This window comes from Fusarium solani, assembly GCF_023522795.1.
Source record: "Fusarium solani strain SB1 chromosome Unknown bctg00000002, whole genome shotgun sequence".
Lineage (NCBI taxonomy): Eukaryota > Fungi > Ascomycota > Sordariomycetes > Hypocreales > Nectriaceae > Fusarium > Fusarium solani.
The window spans coordinates 1,249,286-1,275,501 of record NW_027072155.1 but is presented as its reverse complement, the minus strand read 5'-3'; the positions used below and the strand labels follow the sequence as shown (position 1 = coordinate 1,275,501).

At 53.4% G+C, this 26,216-nt stretch overlaps 5 protein-coding genes across 5 annotated transcripts; 1 reads left to right on the top strand and 4 right to left on the bottom strand.

Annotated features, from left to right (window-relative positions):
* Window positions 1–1,436: 1,436 nt before the first annotated feature.
* On the bottom strand, window positions 1,437–4,638 carry MRS44_004362 (uncharacterized protein; the record flags this gene model as incomplete). Its single annotated transcript, XM_065622173.1, has 5 exons — window positions 1,437–1,474; window positions 1,518–2,157; window positions 2,213–2,737; window positions 2,784–3,298; window positions 3,357–4,638. The coding sequence occupies 5 exons, from the start codon at window positions 4,636–4,638 to the stop codon at window positions 1,437–1,439; spliced, it is 3,000 nt and encodes a 999-aa protein (XP_065478245.1).
* A 355-nt stretch (window positions 4,639–4,993) lies between these two features.
* MRS44_004361 (uncharacterized protein) lies at window positions 4,994–5,929 on the bottom strand (the record flags this gene model as incomplete). The annotated part of the gene is made up of 1 exon (XM_046275652.2): window positions 4,994–5,929. The coding sequence occupies one exon, from the start codon at window positions 5,927–5,929 to the stop codon at window positions 4,994–4,996; it is 936 nt and encodes a 311-aa protein (XP_046136514.1).
* Window positions 5,930–6,523: 594 nt separating this feature from the next.
* Window positions 6,524–12,643, top strand: MRS44_004360 (uncharacterized protein; the record flags this gene model as incomplete). The annotated part of the gene is made up of 8 exons (XM_046275653.2): window positions 6,524–6,840; window positions 6,892–7,165; window positions 7,216–7,269; window positions 7,330–7,395; window positions 7,447–7,689; window positions 7,744–7,855; window positions 8,058–12,367; window positions 12,422–12,643. 8 exons carry the CDS (start codon window positions 6,524–6,526, stop codon window positions 12,641–12,643), a joined length of 5,598 nt encoding a protein of 1,865 aa, XP_046136515.1.
* Window positions 12,644–13,912: 1,269 nt separating this feature from the next.
* MRS44_004359 (uncharacterized protein) lies at window positions 13,913–16,264 on the bottom strand (the record flags this gene model as incomplete). The annotated part of the gene is made up of 5 exons (XM_065622172.1): window positions 13,913–14,288; window positions 14,333–14,750; window positions 14,808–14,847; window positions 14,892–15,370; window positions 15,769–16,264. 5 exons carry the CDS (start codon window positions 16,262–16,264, stop codon window positions 13,913–13,915), a joined length of 1,809 nt encoding a protein of 602 aa, XP_065478244.1.
* Window positions 16,265–17,417: 1,153 nt separating this feature from the next.
* On the bottom strand, window positions 17,418–25,960 carry MRS44_004358 (uncharacterized protein; the record flags this gene model as incomplete). Its single annotated transcript, XM_065622171.1, has 4 exons — window positions 17,418–22,949; window positions 23,213–23,713; window positions 23,782–25,855; window positions 25,914–25,960. 4 exons carry the CDS (start codon window positions 25,958–25,960, stop codon window positions 17,418–17,420), a joined length of 8,154 nt encoding a protein of 2,717 aa, XP_065478243.1.
* Between the last annotated feature and the right edge of the window lie 256 nt (window positions 25,961–26,216).

The following is a 26,216-nucleotide window of genomic DNA, read 5'->3' as shown; positions in this document are numbered from 1 at the left end:
CAACCAGGAGAAACTCGATGAATACTGGGAATCTTGCGGTGGTCGGGAAAGGGCTGCTAGTGCGAGGGAATTATGTGACCATTGATATGGCCCAGCAGTAAGCCAATGGCATTTCCAACCAAGGTCAAGTTCGGTGTTAAGGAGAGAAACCATTATGCGATGCAAGCCCCATTGTGTTTTTTCGATATAGTTGAAGCCCGGCCCTTGATGGGATAACCGAGCCAGAAGACCGACGCAGGCCTCTTGGCCTTGATTTATTATTTGCCTAGAACATTTTAGCAGCAGTGTAATAATCAAAGTTTCACTACTGTGGGGGCAATGGATCCTGGTAACTAGCTAAAAGGATTTAAGAAACTGATCCCATTCCGTACTACATAATAGTAAGGCGGCTTGAGACGAGCCAGGGTGCTGTATCGTCCTTCGACACATCTCTCGAGCAAACCTCGCCTCATTATATGAGCATTCCTAACCTTCTTGTTTCCAAGTCAGTACAGAGACATTTATGCCTTTCAAAAATATCCCGAACTTCAAAAACTTACCCATACTTGACAGAAGTATACTGTTGTACTCTGAGCGAGTCTCTTTAACGTAGATGACATTCGTGCAAGATGGCGTTACCTGACAAAGACGGTATCCCATTCCCATATAGCGCACTGCTACATAGAAAGGTGCAGTCGTCTTCTGTCTTGACGCCCGAGTGCAACAGGCAGGCTCAATGGAAGCCACATGGCGCGCAGTAAGTGGACAAAAGCTTCACGTCTTGCACCAAGTTCTACCAGATATGTATATCATGCCTCCAACTTCCGTCAGCCTGAACGTCATCCTTTGAAATCAACCCAAAGTTTCGTTCTTTTCACTCTTGCTTCGGCTTTGCATCCATTTTCATTGGCAACGGTATCCAATGAGAAGAGTTGTGTGCTCGCTCCCCCCACAGTCCTAATTTCAGAGCCCATGGAGATGCACTCGACCCGGTGTATCGGCCAACCAGATTAACCCATATTGTTGATACTAACCACCTCAGACTCATCTTGACGGTCGCAGGGCCTTCCAGCCCAGGGCCTTACGTCGCTTTTCTCACTCTACCGAGTGGGCTATATGAACTGGACAAGACTTCCTCAAGGCATATCTCCTGACCAGCTCTCGGCTCAGTACTCGAGGCGTACGATACCCGTTCTATAGCACTATCATTCCTTAGTCTTTCTCACTGTCGCTTTGATAATAGCACTCCAAGGCTCGAATTATCCGCGGTTCTCGTGTACTGTGACATGGTCGTTCACTAGGCGATACCATTACATCATCACCATGCCTATTCAAATGTGTCGCCAGACATGGCCCTGAGAGCCCGCAGAACTCGTTCATTAAAGTCAGCTCTAACTGGGAGCCTCGCCTCTCGACACGACAGGTCGAGGCCGTCCTCCACCGTGGCGCAACCTACATCAAGGCAACTGCAGGGCCACGCCCCAAGCCGTAGTGTCTGTTGAGCAGGTATAGCAAGTGGCACAATTAAACCTTCATACAGAGCGTCGTTCCAACCTTGGCAATCAAGTTGATCCAGTCCTCCTGGTCAACCCTCTCCTTCTCCTCGACCCTCTTCCCAAACACCTCCCACACAGCAATAAACTTGTGATTGCTCTCCTCCGTCGTCCCGATATCCTTGAATGCCCTCATCATGCTCTCGTGCTTCTGGAGCGACTGAAAGTCTCTGCGGGCCTTTTGTTTTTCTACGGGATCTGTGGCGAGGAGGATTCGCACTTGAACACAGTAGAGAATCAAAGCCGCCAAACCAGCTGCCAATGCCGTAGCTACTGACGATCCTGTCACTTCTTTAACAGCAGTATCGGTAGGACCGCCGTCAAGCTCGACCTTGGTACCGGGGAAAGTAAAGCTGATGTTGTTGATGTTGCCAACCCAACTGTCGACGGTCCCCGAAGCCGTGGCCGCACCGATGGTGAAGATCTTGGGCGTCGCCTTGGACGGGTAAGTGGCAACGTGCTTGGCTCCTTGGTCTGAGGCTGAGCAGAACATGAGGATATCGGCGCTGGCCGCTTTGGTGATGGCGTTTTCAAGAGCTCGCCTTTCCTCTTCGTCTTCGGGAGGATCGATGGTCCAGGACATGGAGATGATGTGTACCTTTTTTCTCACCGCAGCAAGAATAGCCTAGAAGAATAATTAATTTCTGGTGCAGGGTTAAGGAGTGCAATGCTTTAAATACCTGTGCTGCGCTCTTGGCAGTAATCTGCCGTGCTGATTCATCTGAGGGATGGTCTTCCAGCCTCAACACGTAAAACTGTGCTCGAGGGCACAACAGATGAATCTGCTTGGCCATGATAGTACCATGTCCAGTACTAGACACATAATAAGGATCATTCAAGTTGTGCTCAGGGTCACGCTTGCAAAACGTCCGCCCACCGATAAACGAGTACTCGAGATCCTTGATATCCACGCCATCATCAATCAGAGCAATCTTGATGGGCTCTTCGATGCTCTCCTCAATCTTTCCACGATCATAGTACCTCTCAGCGTCAAATAGTAGTCTGCGGAACTCTTTCATGCATTGAATCCACTCGTGCTTGTTGGAGTGCTCGGTTTGGTCTTCAGCTCGGGTGGTGTTGACATCAGCTACTCCACGGCGGACGACGGGTCCGTCCTTGAAGACGTCGACGTCGGGCATGAGTCGTTTCATGCGTTCGAGAAACTCTTTGACGTTTTGTTGTGTGCGGGAGCTGGATTCGAGACCCTACTCAGGTTAGACATCCGTGAGACACCAGCTAGATAAGACGCACCTGTTGAATGTGAAGATGTACCGTCTTCAGACTTCGTAACTTCTTCAAACCTCCCTCTTCACTCCATCCTCTGAGCACAGCATTGTTACCACTCCAGTAGAGGTGTACTTCGCGTGCCTTTGGAGCAACCTTGTGAATCACCTCAGTACACAAGTCGGTCTTGTTCCAATCCCAAACCTCGACGTCCATAGACTTGAGTGCATCCTCGATAGCCTCATCACTATGCGCCGGCATGGACGAGTCGTCGATAAAGACCTTGAGAATGGTCTTGACCCCCTTTTTGCGCAGACGGTCAAAGACGTAGCAAAGGTCTCGTCTGCCGGCTCCGTCCGGCTTGGCTGATCTTCGACTACTAGACCTCTCGCCGGCTCGGTTTACTTGCACACTGAGCTTGGGTATGGCGACATATTGAAGAATGTCCTCAAACTTAAGCTTGGACAAGAGGTTCTCGAGACCTGCTTGGGTGATGGTTCCGCTGTTGACGTCGCCTGACAGGTCAAAGTACAGTTCTTGCTCTGCGACATGTCAGCCTTTCCTGATACCGTAATTACATCTATGAAATAAAAATCTTACCTGATGTTGTGTTGCGCCCGTATAGAATCTCCATGGCCACTCCATAGCTCCGAGAGCGCAGGTAATGCAATTTCAAGAAACGCTCTACAGCTTTCACAGTCGCCTCGTCCACCTTGGAAGAAGACTTGTGACTGCTGTCTGCCCCTTCCTTCTTCTCACTCTCCATCGAGCGAGAAGACTTCTTCTTCTCTTCAGGCAACGGAAGACTCGGTGCTGTGGTGATGATCGGCGAGTTTAACCCGGACGGGTTTGGGACTGGCCTTCCTCCATACTTGGTACGAGAATCCAGCTGCTGATTGAGTCTCCCGTCTGGAACTCCAGGATCAGGTCCATGGACTCTTGAGCCTGATGAAGACATGTTGCCTCTCTGATCCGGTCTCGTTTCTCTGTTAGGCTCATCCGCATTGCCGGGATTCGGACGGCGACTGCTGCCCTTTTCGCGCTCGCTCTCTTCTCTAGCCTTCCTCTTCTCCCTTTCCCGAGCCTTTCGCTTTGTCTCCTTGTGGTGGAGATAAGGTGACATGCCCTCCTTGTTGAAGTCTCCAAGGGGAGGACCCTCGAGGATGGCCTGGTCGCTCTTGTTGACGATGCGCTCAATGATTGTGAGCTGCTCTCGCCTGCACTTCTTGTACTCGACTGCGATGTGAAGCGGCGTGTTTCCGTTGGCGTCCTTGGCTGCGAGCGTGAGGGGATCTGCTCTATCTACGAGAAGATCGAGGAACTTGACCCTCTTGTCAACGCCGACGTGAAGGCAGTTCATCAAGTCGTTGCTCGGAATGGAGAGGATGGAGCTGATGTCTGGATGAGCATCGCACATCCACTGGACCATCTTTTCCTTCTTTGCCTCGATGGCTAGAGATAATGATGTGTGGCCTGATCGATCTTGAATCTTGAGATAATCTCGACGGCTTGCGAGGAACTCGATGAGTGGCTGCATCTTGCTGTCGAGCTTTGGAAGCTCCTTCTTGTCCATCGTGGCCATTATGTGTAGTGCCGTTGGCACGCGCTGGTCTCCAGTGCCAGCCGCAAGAAGTTCTCCATCGCCATTTGTGAAGTTGACGTAGTCCTCCTTATTTGTAAGGTCGAGTTTCCCGTTCTTGATCTTTTTGAGGATATCATCCAGGAGATCCTTCACCGAGACCTTTCTGTGGTGATCCTCGTCGTCACTCTCAGAGTCATCTTCACTTGAATCATCCCCCGCCTTGGACTCTGCCTGCTCCGTGTCGGACTCTGCAGGTCCAAGATCGTCAAAGTGATCATCGTCATCAGCTGCGGGACTCATGGTAGCGTGATCTGAGGGTATCTCAACGTATAACGGGTCACTCAAAGAACGGAAGAAAGGCGATTGATTGAAGGATGGACTTGAAACGACTACATCTCAGGAATAGCACCGATTTCTCCATTGACGCCCCTCCCCAGCCTCGTCCTTGGCCCCCAATGCAACGTCTCCCCCCTCGTTCACAAAGAGGCATTTTGTCACCCAACAGTGGTCCGGTCGTACAGGGATCTTGAGGTCAGCTGGCAAGGATGCCTCAGCCCTGCAGACATGGGTCGATACAACTCCGCTTCAATGCGTACAGGACTGCATATCAGCGCTTGCTCGCTTCAACTGATTGGTTGCGCTACGGGCTTCTCTATCAGGCTGCGTCCTTGACCTTCTTCTTCAGGGTCCTGTCAAACACGATGTCGACGAAATCATCCAGATCAACGGCCCCCAAGTTCTCAATATCGTACTCTTTGCGCAGCTTGTTGGTTGGTGGAAGAGTCGGATCAAACAGGATAGGATCGTCCTTTGGCGTTGACCCAAACAGCTTGCCCATCTCCGACTTCCAATCTGCTTCCGCGTTGATCGTTATCTTGCACTCAAAGTTCTCCTCGTCGTATTTCCTGTTTAGTAGGATCGCGCAGCGCATGAAGCTCGGCGTTCCTGACCGAATGGAACTGTTCTCGTGAAGAACCCAGCTGGCACCAACTCCCCTTCCATATTCGTCGCTGAAGATGTGTCCCGTTACACGAGCGTCATCGCTGGTGGTACGGCTGACCGTCTTCTCCCACTTTACGGTGCCACCAATGTCTGCAAACTGGCTGACTCCCGCGTTGACTTCGGTCCCGCGAGTGAGCGACTCCTCCTGGGTTGAAGACAGTAGCGTAATGCGGCCAGAGGGGGCAATGGCTTGGACCTCTGGTGCCCGAACTCCAGGGATGTTGCTGCTAAACTCGAACTCGAGCTTGGCTGAGAGAATTCTTCGAGATCTTTTAGTCGTGTCCAAGTATAGGTCGTAGACGAGAAGAGTTGCGTTCTCTCCAGAGTCGAGGGATAAGCCTCCATGAATGACCTCTCGAGATTTGCATCGCACTTGGATGATGCCTCGACGTTCAGTCACTGTCGCTCTTTGGAATGGTGCTGAAGGGTCGTTTCGGGTGCGGTAGCCGCTGCCTTTTTCTCCCTTCTTGTTCAGGCCGATGCTGATGCTGGTCTCATCTTCGTCCCAGTCCGAGTCCTCAGGAAGCTCAATGTCATCATCGCTCTCCCCATCGTAGTCGTTGTTGTTCTTTGTCTCAGTGTCGCTCATGGTGTTCTTGTTGAGGAGTCAATATCTCCCAGCCAGCAAAGAACCAGTATCATGGTTCTTTATGCCTTCAGCCCTGCGTATAAGCAAGGATGCCCCGCACGGGCTGGATACCTCTTCTGGCTGTTGCCTTGGCTGTGCCCTTGATCACCCGGCCCTCCAATCCCACATCCCGTCGATAAGAGGGGCCTCAGATCACCAAGTTTGAGGATTTAGCCCCCAATCCCACCGCAACCCCTGCATCCGTGTCACGCCACTATATATCCTTGGCAGGCTACAGGGTTGAAAATAGCCAACTGTTTCATGATTTGCTAGGGCTCGCTGTGTGTGCGGCACCACGGCATGGACGCTTACTCTGCATACCAAGTGCATCTTGGCCTTCAGCTGCGCCTCCCCCTCAGGTGCAACCTCGTTGAAATTATCTCGTGAAGACGGGAAGCCTTGCCTTAATCACACGGCTTGGAAGATCGCCTATTCACGGTTCCTTACCCGATCACGCAACACATCACTCACTGTCCATACTGTACATCCACCTGAGTGCATAATCGCCGGATTCCTTCATTTGAATGTCGTTGTAGGCCTTCAACACCAAACGCGATGCCTGACTCAGACTCGGACTCGGACTCGGTGGCTTCCTCTGCTGCTTCGGAGTTGTCTCGACTCCCTTCTCCAGAGCCACCAACTGAACCAGTTCAAGAAACAATCACTAGCGACAACCAGGATCAACAAAATGATGAAACGGTAGCAACAGAGGCCATACCAGCCGGCGATGATTCCGGCTCAAAAACCACTCCATCTTCAGACTCAGCCCCTGACCCAGATGCTGAACCCCTTCACATTGTCTGGGAAGAAAAACCAGAAGATGTGGAAGAAGCTGAGCACCGTCCATATTTCGATGGAGCTTTGGCCGTCGAGTGAGTTCCCCCATCTATTCGAGCAAGGGTTTACTGACAGAAACTTGTTAGCTATGTCGTCGTCCCTGGAGTTTACGGGGACTGGGAGGGTGGCGTTGGAGAATGCCCTGGTTCAGGAAGCTCGGCCTGGGTGTCCAAATTTGCTGGGAGGCGAGCTGCAGAGGACCCCTTCTGGATGAAGGGTATATCGTCAAAATGCAGGATACTCACCTATCAGTACGATGCTTCGCAGTTCTTTCGCGCCCGCCAGTCTCGCCAGTCGATCCGCCAGATGGCTCTCATGTTGTTGCAAGCTCTCAAGGCGAGACGTCGGAACGCACAGCATGTTTGTGGCCCTAAAGTTCTATGAGGACTTAAGATGTTGATTGATCTTAGAAACGGCGAATTTTCTTTGTTTGTCACGATATTGGAGGTATCATTGTCAAAGATGTGGGTGTTCATCCCCCTTCCATTCAAACTGTGGCATAAGAGACCTGACCATATTTACAGGCCCTCGCTTTGGCAGCTCTCGAAGGGTATCGGTGGAGGGACATCTCGGAAATGTCCCGATTAGTGGTAAGCTAGTATTGTTTCTGGAGTGTAGAGCAAAGCCCTAACCTACTGTAGGTCTTTCTAGGCTGTCCTCATCGTAGCTTCAACAAGATCGATATGGAAGACAGACTCACACGTTTCTTCTTCACCAGCTATGTTCACAACGACTCCAAAGTTCGACCGTCAGTGTCATCCATATCGGGGCTTGCAAATGCCGTCATCGAAATCAACGGCCTATTCGCTGAGTCCAAGGTCCCCCTTCGCAGTAGAGTCATCAGCCTTTACTCTGAAGGAACTGAAAACTCGAATATTTGCCATGTGAGGCTCTCTTCAGTTGGCGTCTTGGAGACAATTCTTTTCTGACTTGATCAGGCTTTTGATAACTACAGTGCTACCTTGGGCATTCCCCTGGAAAGACGGCTTCCTGAGCCCAGTGACACCAAATATTCCAACCTCAAGACCTACATCAAGAAGATCGACAGCGGTAAGTTCAAGTTCCTGTTGCGAAAACTCACGTGCTATTTTTGGATCAATGGTGCTGGAGGTCATGGTCCCGTCACGTGTTGTGATCTCAACTGGGGAGGGTCAACCTTTCACACCTCCTACTCTTTTCCTACACTTCAATCCGACGTCAAGCACTCGTGAACCTGCTTTTCACGTCGACCAGCAAGCTAATATTTCCTCAGATATCAATCCTACATTGGAAGACAAGCAGTACATCCAAGAGCGGAGTCTCCTCGCTCTCGCCTCTCCTGTCTACCCACTCAGGACCGGAGAATCTTCCAACTTCCTCAAGGACCTCCCCGAGTATCAAGCCTGGCTCAGCCATCGGGAGCCTCAGATCCTCTATATCCATGGAAACCATCGTGTTCGGGAGGCAGCTGAGCAGGTCTTCTACTCCCTCGAATCAGATGCCGAGGGTAATCAGAGGCGAAGCTTGGTGCTCTACTTTTCCTTTGATCGATGGGATGTCCGGTGCGACTCTATTAGAGACTTGATCGCGACATTCTTGGCACAGATCATTACCCACTTCCCCAGACTAAACCAGCAGCTCGAATTCTTCTTCAATCAGTTACACAATGAGCACGGCTGGACTGAGACCGACCTCATCCAGTTCTTTGAGTGGTTTCGGTCGTCAGATGAAGTTGAGGAGGTCATATGCGTCATCAACTACTTTGACGAATGTACCCCAGCATCTCGCAAGAAGTTCCTGGAAAACTTCGTCTATGTGTCTCAAAACGTCGAGACGCCGTGGAAGGTTGTTGTGACAAGCCACAAGCCCGGCGCCCTGACGGAGGAACTCTCAGGTTCCGTCTGTACACCAATTGATCTTGCAGCATCGGGATTAGAATCTTACACCGACAACGATAATGAAAGAGATTTGGCAAGTCTGACGATGGTCCGGCCTGACCTCCTTTCCCATGATGCCAAGGTCCACGAGGAACTGAAGACGATTGAGAGGCTCGAGCCCTCCGTCCGGCAAATCATTCGTGAGCAGGCCAGAATGCACGATGGCTGGCCCGAAGAAACGTCCATCCAGACGCTCTTTGCACCCGTGAATCTGGCCCAGGGCAAATCTCAAGACGACGACATTCTTGGAGAGGTCTTGGATTGGGTGCTGAGGAGGTTTCCCGAACAAGGCATCCTTTGTCGGCTCCTGTCATGGCTGCTTTACTCTGTGAGACCACTCAGCGTCTGGGAACTTGCAACTGTTCTCTCGTTCGAGACTTCTCAAGATCGAGGTGGCGTGGCCCCGAGACCGTCAGAAGTAGAGAACCTCATCTCCCAGATTCAGCAGTGGTTGGCTGGCGTCATCGAGGTAAACCAGAATGAAGTCAGATTCCGACATCCCCGCCTGCGAAACTTCATGGCCGGGGAGGGAACTGCACCGATGACGGCTAGAGAGCCAAAGTATCTGTGGGAAGAGATAAAAGAGACTGCTCATTCTGACATAGCCGAGCTGTGTCTCAAATATCTTTCCAGGACCAGTTCCAGCATCGAGCAGCTCCTCGATGAGACTTTCGGGGTCGGCCTCATAACCTTCGAAACGCCTACTTTTGCGGACCGAACAAACCTCACCTCCTATGCCCTCCAAGCGTGGACACATCACTATTCTCTGAGCTCGTCGCGTCCAGACCTCTCAACCACGCTCTCGGAATCAGAATCACCAAATCTTGCTCGGACTCTGGCTCAGGGTCACTGGGCCTTTGCAAACCAAATCACGAAGAGTGTCGATCTTCCGGAAACGCTGTTTCCAATCTTTGCTGGCCTTGGACTGCTCGAAGTAGTAAAGCCACGAGATCAACAAGACGTGTTCCGAGGGTTACTCGAAGCAGCTCGCAAGGGGAATGCCGGGATCGTCCGACAAATGACCGAGGAGCACACGCTATCATCCGATCAATTAATGAAGACTCTCGAGGCTGCAAGCTCTTCTGGTGATGAGGACTTGATGCTAGATCTGTTGAAGCAGATGATCGCCAAGACAGAAGAGCCTGGCAGCATTGAATGGCCACCGGTTCTCATTTATAGGGCGGCGTGGCTGGGCCTTGATCGTTTTACCGACAAGATTCTCGGGTTGGGATGCCCACCTGACCCTGAAGTTGAATGGACACTCACTCTGAGGGCTTCGCCACTATGCCAAGCGTCGCAGGCCGGCCATCCAAAGACTGTGCAAGCTCTCGTGAAGCATGGGGCCAATCACAAGTTCACTGGCAGTCTTTACGAACGAACACCTCTTCATCTTGCAGCAGTCGAGGGGCACACTGAAGTCGCTCGAGTCCTTTTGGAGGAGGGCAAGGCCGAGATTGATGCCCCCAGTGACAATAACTTTACTCCTCTGTATCTTGCATCAGTCTTTGGACATTACAACACCCTGGAACTGCTCCTGAAGAAGGGCGCTGACCCCAACATGGGTCTTCCTCCAGGCCCCAGGGACGAGTTCCAGTGGGTGCCGCTGGTTGTGGCCTCGGATGACGGCCTCGAGAAGTGTGTGCGACTGCTTGTTGACAATGGAGCAAATCCCGACATCTGCGGTCCCAATGGAACTGCCCTACGGTGGGCTGCTTGCAGTGGCCATCTGGGGGTCTGCAATATGCTCCTTGCTGCTGGAGCCGACCCCAAGAGCGAGCTACTGGATATGCCCATCTTCCACCAGATCTTCCAGATGACGCCTAAGGATAGGCTCCTGGAGATCCTAGACCGGTTCCTGGAACTTGACTTGGATTTGAATGCTAAAAACGAGTCAGGAGAGACAGCCCTGCTGTTTGCATTGGTTACTTGGCCGATCCGGGTCGAGGACTCCAGAGTGCAATACCCGGAGGACGACGTTAGGACGGATGCCCTCCGGAAATTCCTGGACCACGGCGCTGATCCCACCTTACCTAACGATGCCGGGAGCTATCCGCTGAGTTGTGCGATTAGCCGTAAGCGGTACGAGCTTGTTGAGCTTCTGTTACAAAGCGGCGCCAACGTAGACCAAGCCAACCGGCACAATATGACGCCGGTCATACTCGGCATCGAACAGACAGAGATTCTCCGTCTCCTTCTTAGAAAGGGAGCCAATCCAGACCTTGGCAGACGTTTCGACCAAACGGCCTTGATATACGCGGTGGATGGGGGCCTGGATGAGACTGTGGAACTACTGTTGGAGCACAATGCCTCAGTCGACATGGAGTATGATGGCGACTCTCAATATTGGTCAGGCTGGACTCCCATGAGATTTGCTGTCACGGCAAGAGTTGGAATAGACGGAATGGTACGTCGGTTGGCAGAAGCTGGAGCCAACCTGAAGCACAAAGCAAACGGCATTCCTCTTATCCGCTCAGCTGCCACGGGAGATTACCTTCAGGAGTTTCTGGAGTTCTCCGGTCGAATCGATATTGACGAGGGTGACGATGAGGAGGGCATCGCTGCTATCCATTGCGTGGACACCACACTAAACAACCTCAGACGTCTCCTCAATGCTGGGGCAAACATCGAAGCAGTGACAACTCGTTCACGCGACACACCGCTCTCAATGGCCGTCACTGCAATCGACGGATTGGCCCGAGCCAAGCTTCTACTTGAGCGAGGAGCCAGCATCAATCGTGGATCGCCATGGAACGGATCGCCCCTCTGCCAGGCTTGTTGGAAGGGGGAGTGGGAGACGGTCAAGTTTCTCGTCGAGCAGGGCGCCAATGTGAATCAGCCGTGCGATGGCTTGAACGGTACGCCGTTACAGGCAATAATTCTACGAAATCAAGGAGCGAATGATCCGTCGCCTGAGGAAATGGTTCGCTATCTCCTCGACGAGGAAGAACACCCACACGTTCGCCCGAGAGAGTCTCGCGCAGATGTGACTGCACAAGGCGGTTTGCTAGGCTTCCCCATCATTGCGGCAGCCTTTAGCGCGACGCCAAACGTCATCAACCTTATCCTGGAACAAAAGGGGGCGACAGTCGATGTGAGGGACGAGATGGGCCGCATGCCGATACACCTTGCCGCTCTTAACGGGATGAGCAACTTTGAGGTCATCCTCGAAAATGGTGGTGACATCAATGCCAAGGACAAAATGGGCCGAACGGCGCTTCACTTTGCTGCGCAGTCGGGGCACAAGCAAGTTGTCGAGAAGATTATCTCACTCTTATCTGACAAGACAGCCATCGACGCTCCAGACATTGATGGGTGGACACCGCTATGCTGGGCTGCCCGGAGGCCGAGCTCTTGGCGAGATGAAGAGTATGCAAGCGAGAGTCCCCAGCAGAAGGAGGTGATCACGCTTCTGCTCGAGAACGGGGCCGACAGAACGGTTTTGGCCAACGTTGGGGATGAGAAGTGGACTCCGTTGGAAATTGGTCGTTTCTCTGCATGTTCCAGAGAGTCAATGGCTCTTCTAGCCCACGGTCCCATGTCCAATGGTGTTTCTGACCCCGAGAAGAGCGACGACATGGAAGAGCCACACAAGGTCAAGTCGCAGCGAGGTTACTACCAAAATTACTGTTGTGACGCATGCGAATGGGTTAGTTACTATGCAGTATTACCAACTTTAACATTCACTAACGCCATGGGATAGGATATTCGAGGCTTCGCATATTTGTGCAAGACATGTACAGAGGTTGGGTACTGTTCCAAATGCCATCGCCACGTGGCCCTCTTTCACCCATCCGATCACGAGTTTGATCAGCGAGGTCCGGAATTCGCTGGGTCTGATGATGGAGATAGTGACGATTCGGCTTCGGCGACTACAGAGTCGACGGACTCGGACTCTGGTTCCGAGTCGGACTGTTCTGGGTGAGGGGGCTGATGTATGACCTGAAGATTATTTGTCAAGAGGGAAATAGCGACGGAAGACAGGCGTTGAATGAAGAAATTGAAGGAGTTGGGTCATACAAGCCTGCACAACCGGCATCAAGGACAACCAGCATGACGTTTAGTTCACCAGGCTTAAGTTTTCTGGTTGCTTCCCATGGCTGGAGAATATAATCTGACTTTCAGCCCCCCTCTAGCACATACGACCATACCCACTGGAGAACTCGGGATCCCGTCCGCTCTCCCATAGATAAGCCAGTGAGGGGCGGATTAGTAGTTGGGTCGGTGACGACCAGCGAATCCCCGCTGTTGTATGTTTTTTTGCCTCTTTTTAGTCTTCCCTCCCATGGAGTGGACCTCTTTGCTGTTGGAGCCATCACGTAGCCGACTGTTCGTGATGGGGTACCCCCTTATCTGAGTGTTTCTTATAGAATTCCTTTTTCGGCGTTCTTAGATAATATGCCCAAGGTTAATTATTATTGCTTTTCTTTTATTTATATCTATTCTACTAAACAGCTTTGCTTCCTTTACCCTCTTGACTAGCTTACTTTATATGTTTCATAGCAGCTTATACGCAATAGTCTAAATATATATATTTATATACTTTTAGGCCAAAGAGTTACATTATATAGCCCTTATTAAGTTGCTATCTTAGGTATAGGTATGCTTATTAATAAGCTCTGCAGAAAATAACGCGCTCTAATGGCATACTTATTAATGGGCTTTATAGTAAGTTTAGGAGGAGATAGAGTAGCTAGTTGGGAAGCTGAAAGATTTACTCGGGTGCATTATTGGCCTTATGGAGGATAGATCGTGGTGAAACTGGTCGCGTTCATGCGGAACGTTACCCTGTGGTAGCTGGAGGAGAGAATCAAGACCAGAACAAAGGCCCTCAGCGCTTGTCAGTCCTGCACCCGACCTGAAGGGCGTCAGACACTCAGTCGAACCATGATCCAGCTCAATAAGCTATAGAAACAGCACCTGGAGCGTTACCTCGAAGGTATATGTAGGCACGTCGCTAACAGATTGGTCGGAGGGACGATGTGAGAATGAATTTTCAAACACCAACTTGAAGCATTACAACTGCATGCGTTGTATAAAAGAAACTAAAGGAGCGACTAAATTCGTGCAAAGATCGTGTAGCAAACGACATAAGGTCCAGTGAGCGATCAGGAATCTACTCAAAGAAAGACGATTTCGCGGCGTCCTGGCAACCATAAGTTCTGACCCTGAACTAACTGTGACCCCTGATTTCTTAACCGGAGCCATGACATCCCACGCCGTCAATGCCAGCTGCTGTTTTCAGAGCGTTCCCTACACAGCTCTTCTGAAAGACACCAGTGCGAAACTTCGCGGTCCACTCGCGTCCATCGTCGCCAAGTCCATATTCGAAGCTCCATGTATCAGGAAGCAGTGCACAACTTTTGACCTCGTCCTGAAGCGACTTGCCATTATCAGAACTAGCCCAGCCATGACCCCAGACCCAGTACTCATTGAAAAAGACCTTATAGGCACTATCGCAGCCTGCCTGTTTCCCTTTCTCAGCAGCTGAGCGGAGGGTGCCAGGAGAGACACGATATCTATCGCCACCGATAGTTATCAAGCCTCCGGCCTTGTAGTTTGCTGGTTGACTTCGGAGGAGGGGTCACAGCCGTCCACAGCCATCATGAGGTACTTGATGCAATCGTCTCCGTTATGCTTGACGCTGGAGCCTGTTTCGAGATCCATCGAGAGGGTAACCTTGTTGGGCGTGCCCTCGTTGTAAGTTCGTGAGATGGAGAATGAATCTTGTTGTAGATCACGCCGCACTGTTGCATCGGGGCAAAATTCGTTCTCGATCAAGCTCTTCACATCGTCTCGCTCAACGTAGAAATCGGCCTGAAGAGTGTTGCACTGGGCATGCTCCTTGGAGTTGTGGGTTTCCTCGGTGACGCCGTTCCAGAGCACGCGGATGCCTGGTACTCGCTCCCAGCTTCCCTTGTCGGATTGAAGATATGCCTTGAGGTTCTTAACAAGGCTGCCATCACTGGTATCAAACGGCACCGTTTCATACGAGAGGAGATTGGCAATCTCGCCAGCAACCAGCGGCGCAGCTAAATCAGTCTGGTTAGCGCGCGATCATGCCAAGCTGGGACATCCCCGGGGCATACCAAATGATGTACCATCCTTTCTCATGGGTGTTTGTGAGTCCTTTGGCAGACAAAGAATATCCTCCCCACAGCGTGAAGAGTCACATGGGGTCCACGTTGAGAGAAATCAGATAGCGCGCCTTCGGAATTAACAGAGCCAACAACAATGAGTGGGAAATCAGGCCCCTCGAGCAGTGCCGGATACTCGTTTACCTCCTCGCTATCATTCTCGACTGGGTCGATGTTGCCTGAGTTGCAGACAAAAGGAACATCCCTGTCGAAGAGTGCGTTCAGTCGCCCTCTTATCTGGTCTATCAGGCCATCCTCCCAATCCTGGCCGATACTGAGTGGCATGGTAATGACGCTCTTCTTACGTCGTTCAGGATGTTCGTCAAGGTCGTGAATAATGAGATCTAGGGCTTCCTTGAACTCGTCGGTATCAATGAGGTAGAGCCTGACTACCACAAGCATAGCCTTCTTAGAAGCCCCGAACTGGGTTCCGAGTGCTTTGCCTGCGCTACAGGTGCCATGCGATGGATCATCTTCTTCATCGTCCTCTCCAGGTTCCTCGTGGTTGTCGATTGCTTGCTGGGTTAGGAGATGCTGTGGGGCGATATTTGGGAATTCCTGATTTCATTAGGCTTGGCGGATTGAATGCTTGGCGAGCTTGTCTTGCCTGGTGTTGAGCCTCAAAAGCTACACCTGTCTCGATGTGATATATGTAGCTTCCTCCTCCTGCATGGCTCTCATACATGTAGTGCTTAAGGTCCCGTAAGGCTGGGATTGTGCTAGAAGTGAGGGCTGGTTAGCATTGTGCTGGCATAGGCTGGTCAACTAACGTACCTCGGCTGGCTGACGGCAACCAACTCAGGAGCAGCGTCCTGCTGTGTCTCGTACATGGTACCTCGTCTTTCCAAAGGGCCCGGTGCCTTTGGAGAAGTCGACGGCTTTCAAAGTCCTCGAGCCACACGGCATCGCCTACCCTTATGAACTGGGTGCACAACTTTAACGCCATCGATGGCCTCAACTTGCTCCACCTGAGCCTTGGTCAAGAGGGCTACCCAGCCCTCAACCCTGCCGTCCCATATCCTAGGTCCATCTACCTTACCGTCGAGGAGGGCCTTGAGGGAGGCACTGGTTGCGTTGCACTGGTCCAGGTTCCGACCATCCACAGGGTAGATGGTGGATTTTTGTTGCAAAGAATCATCTTGTCTCACTCTTTTGTGATGCTTTGGAATCTCCAGCTTGGTCACGCGATCAATGCCGTCATGGCCCTCTAGCTGAGTAACTTCGCTCGGCGAGGCCTCGACTGTCCACGACATCAACTGCTCATGGACGTCGGTCCAGGGGTGGAGGTCATGATTGTTGACAGTTGACTTGATGAATTCCATGGTTTCAGCAGTGTCGGTACTTTGTTTGGGAAACACGGTGTAAAGGTCTTTGCCCTTCTCAGTGGCCCTTTTGGGAGTGTGGTTCATGTTAGCGGTGGTTGATGTTGATGGGGGAACGAGGAAGAATTCTCTGTTTTGTGTATTCCACACGTGCTTCTCCTTGTATTCGCCGAGAGTTCATTGAGCGTTCGTGTGTTCAGGGTAACGTCCCTCCCGCCAGCCGGAATGTAATAATGCTACGAGATGCATGGGGCGAGGCGTAAGAAATATATGCCGTATCAAGTCTCTCCAGCGGGGTTGAACAAACCATGATGTGAATACGTGATGCACAACTAGAGTCTGTTTAAGAGGCAGACATCATTGCAAGACCACACGACGAGCTTGATGATTCATGACTCAATAAAGCATATATTACCCGTGCGGATGTGCTGGTGTACGGGGGAGCATCAACTTGGTGGTGCCTGAACTTACAGCCCGGCATTTGAACTCTCCATCTCCACCCGCAGGAGAGACAAGACGCCATGTCCTGTTTCCATCACACACAACCCCGCCACCTCAGTGTTATTCCGTTCAACGTCTGGTGGTGATATCCATTGACGAGGTGCAGTTCGGCCCGATCGCCCAAAGCATCCTTCACCAGCTGTGATTGACTCGGCAAAGTAGTTTCGTACTCGCCATCGGCAATCCAGAATGGCATATGCATCTTGCACGTAGTACCCCCTTTCAGCGTGTACTTTTTGGTCAGCTGGAAGAACTCAAGCGACTTGCTCCACAGGCCATGGGGCAGGAGAGCCTGGTTGGAACCTGGTCCAGCCCCAGCTCATCCCGTCTGCTCAACGTCAGTCACTGGTGTTCGCAGCTCAAAGATGAAGGGTCTGACCGACCTGGCGATTGATGCAATATTATTATGCTTGCCCGGGACATTGCGACGCGGGCGATGCTCTGAATGACTAGAATTATGTATACTGACGGAAAGAAAACTGTATATGCTCAAGTGCGTGTTTCTTTTCCATTTTGTCCTCGTTTTCCCTGACCTGCTTTTGTGTATTAAATGTCCCCCATGCCATCTTGTCTCAATAAACCATCAAGTGAGGGGGGTAATGAAAGTATGGCCGTGACGCCACGCTGTAAATGATAATAAACAAAAAGACAAATGAAAGGACGGATGCGTCAAGGTACAAGACTGGTGACAAATTGTGCTGTCGTATATATCAAGAGAGATTCATCAACTTGCGATACGTTAATCGAGATCTCCGTATTCCCCTCCGTAAGGGTTCCACTCCTGTCCGGGGTAACTCGTTGCGCTCATCTGAGGAGGCAGTTCTCCATCCGAGTCGGCATTGGGGTCATAATGGATCTTCTCCTCCTGTGAGTCGATCCGCAGCGTGCGCTTCCGAGCGTCCTCTGTATCTTCCAGCTCGGCGGAGAAGGAGGGCCCTCCGGTCGCCTTGGTAGCGACCCCATTGCCGTTGCTTTCGGGCGAAACGGCCTTGTCGTGTGTTGTTTCGTTTTGGACGGGCGCCGCGTTGATCGTGCCCTTGGGCTCCGGCGTTGGTTGAGACAGAAGGGCCGAGTTGACCGGGCTGATCTCGCCGTTCGACCCGCTGGGAGGGCTCAACGAAAGAGCGCGATGGTCTTCGGTCTTGGGTGCCGAGTTCTCGTTCATCGCCACTACAGGTTGACCGCCCGCTGGCGATGCACCAGCAGCAGTCGCAGCAACCACAGGTACACCCCCAGCTGGAGGCAGAGGCTTGGTGGCCTCGTTCTCGCCGGCGACCATCCTAGGGGATGTATGTTGAACCGCGGGAGGAGGATTGCTGCCTAGCCTTGAGCTTCCGCTGCTTCCACCGCTGTGATGGCTGTCATTGCTTACAAGACGTTGCATGTCCGGCCTTCCTTGCTGGTTAGTATTAACTGGACTACCTCTGTGCGCGAACGCCGGATGGCTTGGCTGCCCTCCTCTGTTTCCTTGATACTCCGCATTGTTGGGCTGATTGTTGGCTGCTGGAGGCATAAACTGCTGCAACAAGGCTCCTTGATGGGGTGATGGCGCGTGTACGGGAATTGGCTGCTGAATGGGGACGGACGTTTGGACCGTGATTGGCTGCTGCTGTTGATGGACGCTTTGCTGCATCATATGCCCCTGCTGAACGCGAGGGCTCGGGTGTGTCCTATTTGGGGATTGCCCAGTCATTCCTTGTCCCTGGGTAGGGAACTGGCCTGGCTGGTAAGGGGATGGAGCAAACTGGCCTCCGGGGCTATGCGTTTGCGATTGCCACTGACCCTGAGGTTGAGGTGGAGATTGAAACTGACCCTGGGTCTGGGGTGGTGACTGGAACTGGCCTTGGACTTGGCGTTGAGGAAGAGATTCGAACTGGCCTTGTGGGAGAGGCGGCGATGGGAATCGATCTTGAGGTTTAGGAGGGGATTGGAACTGGCCCTGAGCCTGAGGAGGAGAACGGAATTGACCTTGGGCATGGGGCGGAGACTGAAATTGGCCCTGGTGTTGTTGAGGCGGGGACTGGAACTGGCCTTGTGGTTGAGGAGGGGATTGGAATTGGCCCTGAGGCTTGAATCCATAGCCGGGATACGGCTGGCCCATACCAGGCTGACCTTGACCAATAGGTCCTGGAGGTCTCTGGAACTGATGTTGGCCCATGGGTGGGCTGGTGAACTGGGATGACTGTCGCGGAGTCTGCATCTGTCCAACAGGTGGGCTACTAAACTGCTGAGAGGATTGCCGTGGAGTTTGCATCTGGCCAACTGGGGGACTGCCAAACTGAGAAGACTGTCGTGGAGTCGGGGTTTGCCCGTAGGGGGGCTGACCAGGGAACTGCTGATGCTGCCGTCCTCCTTGGTAACCTCCCTGAAAAGAGTGTTCGGCAACCGGCGCTTGCTTGGAGCTTCGTTTAAATGCCCCGAGAATCTTGCTCGCAGACAGTTTTTCACCTTCCGGCTTGCTCTGACTCGATGATGGCTTATGTGCCGCCTGCCCCGACATTCGGTTCTTCAGTCCCTTCCACTTAGACGACGCGGGACTGCCTTGACGAGGTGCTTCTGCGGCATAAGGCTGAGGTGGAGGTCCCATGTTGTCCTTCGGAGGTACTTGAGGTCCGACAGAGTGCTGCATTTGCATTGATGGACGCCCAGGGGCAAAGGACGAAGGGTGTGGGCTTGGCTGGCCACGGAAACCGCCCGGCTGTTGCTGACTGGGAAAGTTTTGTTGACCGCCCTGCTGGGGATTAGAAACCTGCGGTTGGAACCCTGGAGGGAACTGCTGCTGGTATTGCTGTTGTGGCGACATGCCTATGCGAGTAGAAAACGGTTGGTGTTGCGTTGGTGGAGTATGAGAGGCCATGGACAGCGCGGGCGTGTTCGGCTGTGAGGGTTGCGAAAGTTGAGAGGATTGTCTCCTTCCCATAGCTGGCCCGGATGTTGTCAGTCGAGGACTTTGCCCTGTAGCGATAGAAGAGACTGATGGCGGTCCCATGTTTGACACCTGAGAAACTGGAGATAGTGGCAAGTCATCTCGAGTATTATTCTCAACGCGACCATTAGCCGGCCGAGCGTCAGGTCGAAACGCCATAGTAGGTGAGCCGGTAGCAGGCTGTTGAGCTTGGCCACCGACTTGTCCAGGCCGAACCAGCTTATCCAGGGACTGTGTTGAATTGTGGTAGGCACCCTGCGATATCGGGGCAGGGCGTACAGCCGAGGCTGCGGGTGAGGTCGATCGCATCCTGCCAGATCCATTGTCAGAGAGGATCTGTCCGACACTAAAAGGAGTCTGCGGTGTCCCATGACGACTTGGGACGTTTGTTGTGCCGATAGGGGGAGATCCCCCTGGCGTTGTTGACGGTCCAAAACCTAGCGGTGACGGACGAGAATTTTGGTAGGCTACTTGAGCCTGCTGCTTCTGTTGATGCCCGCCTGAGGGAGGCCTGTCAGGGGACGTCGGAGTCTGCTCGAGCAACGAAGAGGTTCCAGTCATCCGACGGAGCATGGGAGGCTGCTGGCCTCCAAACTGCTGAGGCCTCTGAGGCTGAGGGCTGGCAATTGTTGGGCCTGAAAGTTGGGGACTATGGACTTGTGCTCCAGCAACCTGGGGGCTAGCAGGGTGCGATCCCGGAAGTTGGGGGCTACCAAGCTGTGGCCCAGGAAGCTGGGGGGTTGGAAGCTGAGGGCCTGAAGGACGACGGCCCTGAGGAGGACCTTGAGATTGGCCCTGGGTTTGCAGCCTAGGCAGCTGAGGGCCTCCGAGCTGGGGGTTGCCGACTTGAGGCCCGGAAGGTTGGCGAGCCTGTGGTTGTTGCATTGGAGGCTGCTGCATCTGGGGCTGTTGGGGCTGTTGCATCGAAAGCTGTTGTCCCGAAGATGGTCGAACTGGCGCGTCCTGATGCTCTTCCTTATGCTTACCGCCATGACCCAACAGCCCAGAGATCAACCCCGCCGCTGAGCCGCGTCTCCTCCGGCGTTCCTGGGGATCAAGCGGCTGCGCATTCGCTGGGGTGGGCTGCTGCATCTGGCCGAATGACGGACCGGCTGTGTTGCTCCTCTCAAACCCAGGATGAGAAAACTCTGGACGCTCCAAAGACGGTTGTTGTTGGAGTGCAAGCTGACTTGACACAGGCCTTGAGGAGCTGGGGGTGCCCGGTTTGGGCGTCATATCTCCACTTGGACGGTGGTGGAAGACACCAGCAACTGCAGCCTTGGTGTTGAAACCCGAGAATCTCTTCTTGGGGAGGGGCGTGCTTGTACCAGGCTCATTAGCTAGGTTTGATGTAGATGCGCGAGGAGGGCCGCTGGGCCTGTGATGGTGGCCAGTGAGAGCACCGAGACCTGTGCCGAAGCGAGATAGCTTTCGTTCTTCTGGCGACGTCTCTGGCCTAGCTTCATCTGGACGAGGAGGAGGTCCCATCAACCCATCTCTGCTCTTTTGTCGCCCGTGGTCCGTCGAGGGGCGATTTCGCAGTCCAAGCATGAAGCTCGACCTGGACTTCTTACGCTCTTGGATTTCATCTGTGGTGATGCTGGATACAGAAGCACCGTCACCTAGCAGATGCGGCTGCTCAGGCGCATGAGACTGGGAAGGCTGTTGTTGATGCTGTTGTTGCTGTGGGTTGGGCTCCACAGACGTGCCTCGGCGCTCAGATGATCCCCTTCTAAATCGACTGCCAATGTCCTTGAACAACGCTGATGCCTTTCTTGAACGACCACGTTCCTCCTCTGGGCCTCCCGTTCCAGTTCGCGTAATACCTGCCTCGTTAGACAGCCGTCTCATAAACTGCGGAGTAGGGCCAGGAGGTCCGTCTTTAGGAGTTTGCTGTGCTTGTGGCTGTCCAGGAAAGAGGCCTGGGTATCGGTTCGCTGATGATGGAGGCGTTTCACTTGGCTTTTGTCGATGTTGGAACTGCTTGGATACAGGACTCGTGGCTACAGGGCTCGTCGGTGAAGGCAGATCAATCCCAGTCTCCTTGTCATATCCGAAATAAGGCTCTTGGTGTGAGCTGCTGGTACCGGCACGGTTTCTGTTGACAGAATGGAGAGGCTCAGCCAAGTGGCTTTCTTCAAGCTTCCATTGACCAGATGGGGGAAGCTGCTGCGGCTTAGGAGTAACACGGTGGAGAGGCTCGGAGAGATGGCTCTCCTCCAACTTCCATGGTCCAGAGGGAGGAAGTCTGTGAATAGGATTGCCACCCATCATGTTGGGTGGTATCATAGACCGGGGTCCAAACTGGGGATGCTGAGGTGGCATAGGACCATGATGAACTGGGTGCATCTGGAATGGATGTTGCGGTTGCGAGTGGAGAGGCGGCTGAGGCTGTTGCTGAGGTTGTGGCTGCTGTTGCTGGGCAGTTGGCGCATCTGCAGGAGCCTGCTGCTCTGGCTCATCGACATCTTTCTCAAAATCCTTACCGGCTATCAGAGAGTCTGTACCAACCAAAGTTGAACCAACCGTGACCTCGGAAGTGAGTGTTCCCTGTGGCCCGGCAGCTGCATCCTCGTCAACATCGGTAGAGACCCCTTCAGTGATGGTCTCGGTGGGCTTCGACTGAGCGGGCTTTGTGGTTACGTCAAAAGTTGAGCCTCTCCTAATCAATGGCAACCCAACGAAAGACGACTGACGTTGAGGCATACCTGCCTCGTTCTGGGTTTGGGGAGGAGCACCAGCAGGGACTGGTTGAGAGGGAGTAGGAAAGGCAGATGTAGGCTGCTGGGACGAAGTTGCGGGCGCTTCCGGCGGCACCATGCGGATTCCTCCAGTATTGGCAAGAGTAGGTGTCGCGTTGCCAGACACCGGCTTACCAGATGGCACTTCAGCGCCACGGTTTGGCTGGCCATGATCTTCTCGGTTCCCAAGCAGGACTCCAGAATGTTCCGAAGCATCGTCCTTCCCAAGGTCCGTGCCCTTGAAAGGATCCCAGGTAGAGTTGTCATTATCAGGGGTTGGGATTTGCCATTCCGTCCTATCTTCTTGGTCCCTACTGGGAAGGGTTGCCGGTCCGCTCATGGGAGGGGGTCCGTAGCTCTCTCGTGAAGCAAGTCGATTACCTGGGTCACCATGTTGAGGTGCAGGGCCAAAGGGAGACACAACAGACGACTGGGAGGATTGGGGAGCCTGGCGCGGTTGGGTCGGAGGCCTCGTGTACATCATGTCTTTCTCGGCTTGCGATGCAGATTCATCAGCGCGAGACTTTGCTCCGAGGCTCAGGCCCCATGACGTGCGTCTCTCATTCTTGGTCTTGATTTGCACCGGGGGAGGGATGGGTTCGCCCTGTCAACCAAAGAAACATTAATAAACATTCTCGTCACATACAGCCTGATGGATGGGCAACAGCATGGTGACATGTGGGAAAGGGGGAAAAGCGTCGTAGAATTCCTATCTCATACACCCGTCTCGTCATAAGGCCAAGAGTGAAACATCAGCCCCGAAGCGCATGATGAAGAGAGAATAAACCCAACAATTACCCTGCTCGGAGTGAAAAAGGAAGAAGCCCATCGCAGCAGGTTCTAGAAAGAGAAGCGTCAGTGAAATACCTTGTCCCCGGTTCCGCGCAATTTGCTCCTCCCCTTGCTGAACAGTCCCTTGCCCATCTTGCCAGCCGAGTGCATGAATTCCTTGCTCTTGGTACCCAGCTGGTTACCCGAGTTTCCAAAGCTGCTGGAGCCGGATGGTGCTGACAGGGGCAAGCCGCCCAATCGAGATCGGCCCGCTGCCGGAGCCGTCGTGGTCGGAGAGCTTGCGTTAAGATACTGCTGGTAGTATGGCTGCTGTGAGTGAGATCCGCTTGGTGTTGAAGCATGCCCTCCCTGACTCGAACCAGGAAGACCAGCTCCCGAGAAAGAGCCAGTTGCGTGAGCATACTCGGGTTGTTGAGTCATCAGGTTAGAGAGCCAATTCTCCAGACCTGACTCCCACGCGGCGTATGTGGCCCGGCCTGCATCAAACTTGAGAGTTCTTTGAAGGGGGGTCGAAAGATTCATGATGTCGCGGAACGGGATGGTTTGAGGAAACTCGCTCGGGGGAAGCACCAGTGTCTGTGGTTGTGGTTTCTCAGGGGTGGTGTCGCTGACGCAGTGATGGTTGATGGTGTCGGTATGAGCACCTTGTCTTCAACCCCAGTCCCGACACGGTCAAGACCTTGTGGTGTACTCTCATCAGTTCGAACAGAAATGGGAGACGGAGGCTCAAGAACAACTGGTTGCTGTGTCGGAGGAAGTGTGCTGGCTTTGGAAACCTGGTGTGAGATCCCACCTGACGGCGGAACGACGATCATGGGAGTCTCGACAGCCCCCGGAGAGCTCCTCGATGGGCCAGCGGGTTCAGGTGTGGCATCCCTAGGAGCCTGAATAGCAGATACAACAAGTGGCGAGGGAGAATTGACAGTGGGAGCCTCGTTCTTGGATGAAGCTTCAGCAGGTGACTCGCTCTTAAAAAGGTTGGGCGAGGGGCCAAAATCAGCCTCCCAGGAAAACTTTCGACGCAAACCTAGAGAATCTGGTTCCGTATTATCCTCAGCCGGTGGAGGGGCTGGGCTGGATGAGCCGGAGCCAAGGGCCTTCTGTTCTGGCACTGGAGCAGGCAGTGGAAGCGGAGCAGCTGCCGGAGCTGGCACTGGCTGCGGCTTCTCGTGATCCTTCACCTCGTTGTTTGCTTCTTGTGCTGGCTTCTCGGTCGTATCAGCCCAATAATCATCGTAGCCGCTTAGAGTGTAGCTGCTATTCCTCGTATCGTTTCGGTTGCCTGGCGTCAAAGACTGCGAGTTGTCTGGTGGGGGAGCCAGGGCAGAACTCTGGCCGATCGGACTCAGGGACTTCATGATCTCTTCACTCAACATGTCGCTTTCCTTAACAGGCGACGCATTAAAAGTGCTCATGGTCTGTTGTGTCTGGGCCGATTGAGGCTCGTAGTCTGAAGGGGAGTATTCCGGTACACGGGGCTTGAGAGGCTCAGGGGGTGTAATCTCGGGCAGCGTGGACTGGGGAGAGCCAGAAAGTGCTGCTACTTCCAGGGACTTGGTGTGAGGACTCGGCGTGCGCAGAGGCGGAATGGCTCGAGGGTCATTCGCAGGTGCGAGGGCCGGGTTTTGAGAAATAGCCGCGACCCTTGGGCTATCCGTGTTCTCTTTGGGAGCCTCGTCTATCGTGGGAACCTCGTGGGATGAGCTCTTATCGGATTGTGACGGAGGAGCAGGGGCGACCGGTGCTGGTGCGGGGGGCTGTTCCTGCTTTACAGGATCCAGGGGTGCGGAAGGAGGAACTGAACTTGATGAGGAAAAAAAGTCGTCCCCGAAGCCCGACATCCGCAACATGCTGGGCAACTGTGGGCTGACGGACATTCGCTTGCGGTCGATACCGGCAGCTGGGTGAATCACGGGCTCCTCCTTATCATCACGGGTTTCCTCATAAAGAGGTCGGCTTTCGGCCACTGGCGCATTGTCGAAGCTTCGTTGCGCAAACCCAGAGTCCTCCCTTTTAGCGAGGATACTATCGAACGTTGGCTGCTTTTGGATTGGTTGATTACCAGGACCATCTCCTTGGTTGTAATTCTGGCGGTTCGGCTCGTTCAGTGGTGGCGTTGCTCGGTCACTCGGTTTCGCTGCAATAGCTTCGGCAATGGATAAAGGTGAGCCACCCAGCCTTCGGTCCTCGTCTACGTGACGATACAGTTCAGACGGTCGAATCGCGGGAGAAGCGCGAGCACCAGAGCTGGCGGTGCTTTGCGGTGTGGAAGATCGGACATCGGGCTGATGATAGCTGGGGGCCTTTGACGATCCTGCGCCGGAAGACGCGGGGGCGGGTGAGCCGGTTCGTCCGGCTCCCAGTGCAGCAGCATTGTGGACTTGCTCGAGGCCACGGGCAGGAGCTGCGGTCGAGGGAGAAGCATTCTGCTGGGTCTGGATGTGCAACGAAGGCGGACCACTGGAGCTCTGTGAACTTGATGCCACTGCGGCGGCCAGCATCGGGGAAGGGCCGTAGGATTCGGACCGTTGGCCAACGGGACGGAGGCCCGTGGTGACCCGAGGGACAGGAGGCGGCGGCGGCGGCTCATCGTCTTCGAACTCATCGGCACCCCAGTCATCGCCGTCATAGTTCTGAACGGGCGCTTGGACCCATTTTCTCGTCTTCTGGCGGCTGACGTTGACTTGGTATGCTCCGGCCGAGGGAGTCTGAGGGGATCTAGAGAAGTGGCAGGTTAACACGAGGCCACCAATCGAGGGTGGCAAAGGCCATTTACAATGGAGATTGCGCTTGCGCGTAGGGGTTATTGTATGTCCCGTCCATAACGTGCGTAGTATGTAGCTGCTCAGTTATCGGAGCATTCTCGTCGGGTATCAAAGCTGGCGAGGGCTGAACACCGGTTCCAGGCGATGGATGTAGCTCGGCAGTATGCGAACGGAGTCGGGATTAGGCGCGACAGCCTTCTTATCGAGTTCGGCAGTGATGAAGATCGGCGGGAGAAGATGCGTAACGGGCGATCGGACGTGATGGGGAGCTTAGAATACAGGGGCTGCGCGGGAAATGAAGGAACAGAACAAAG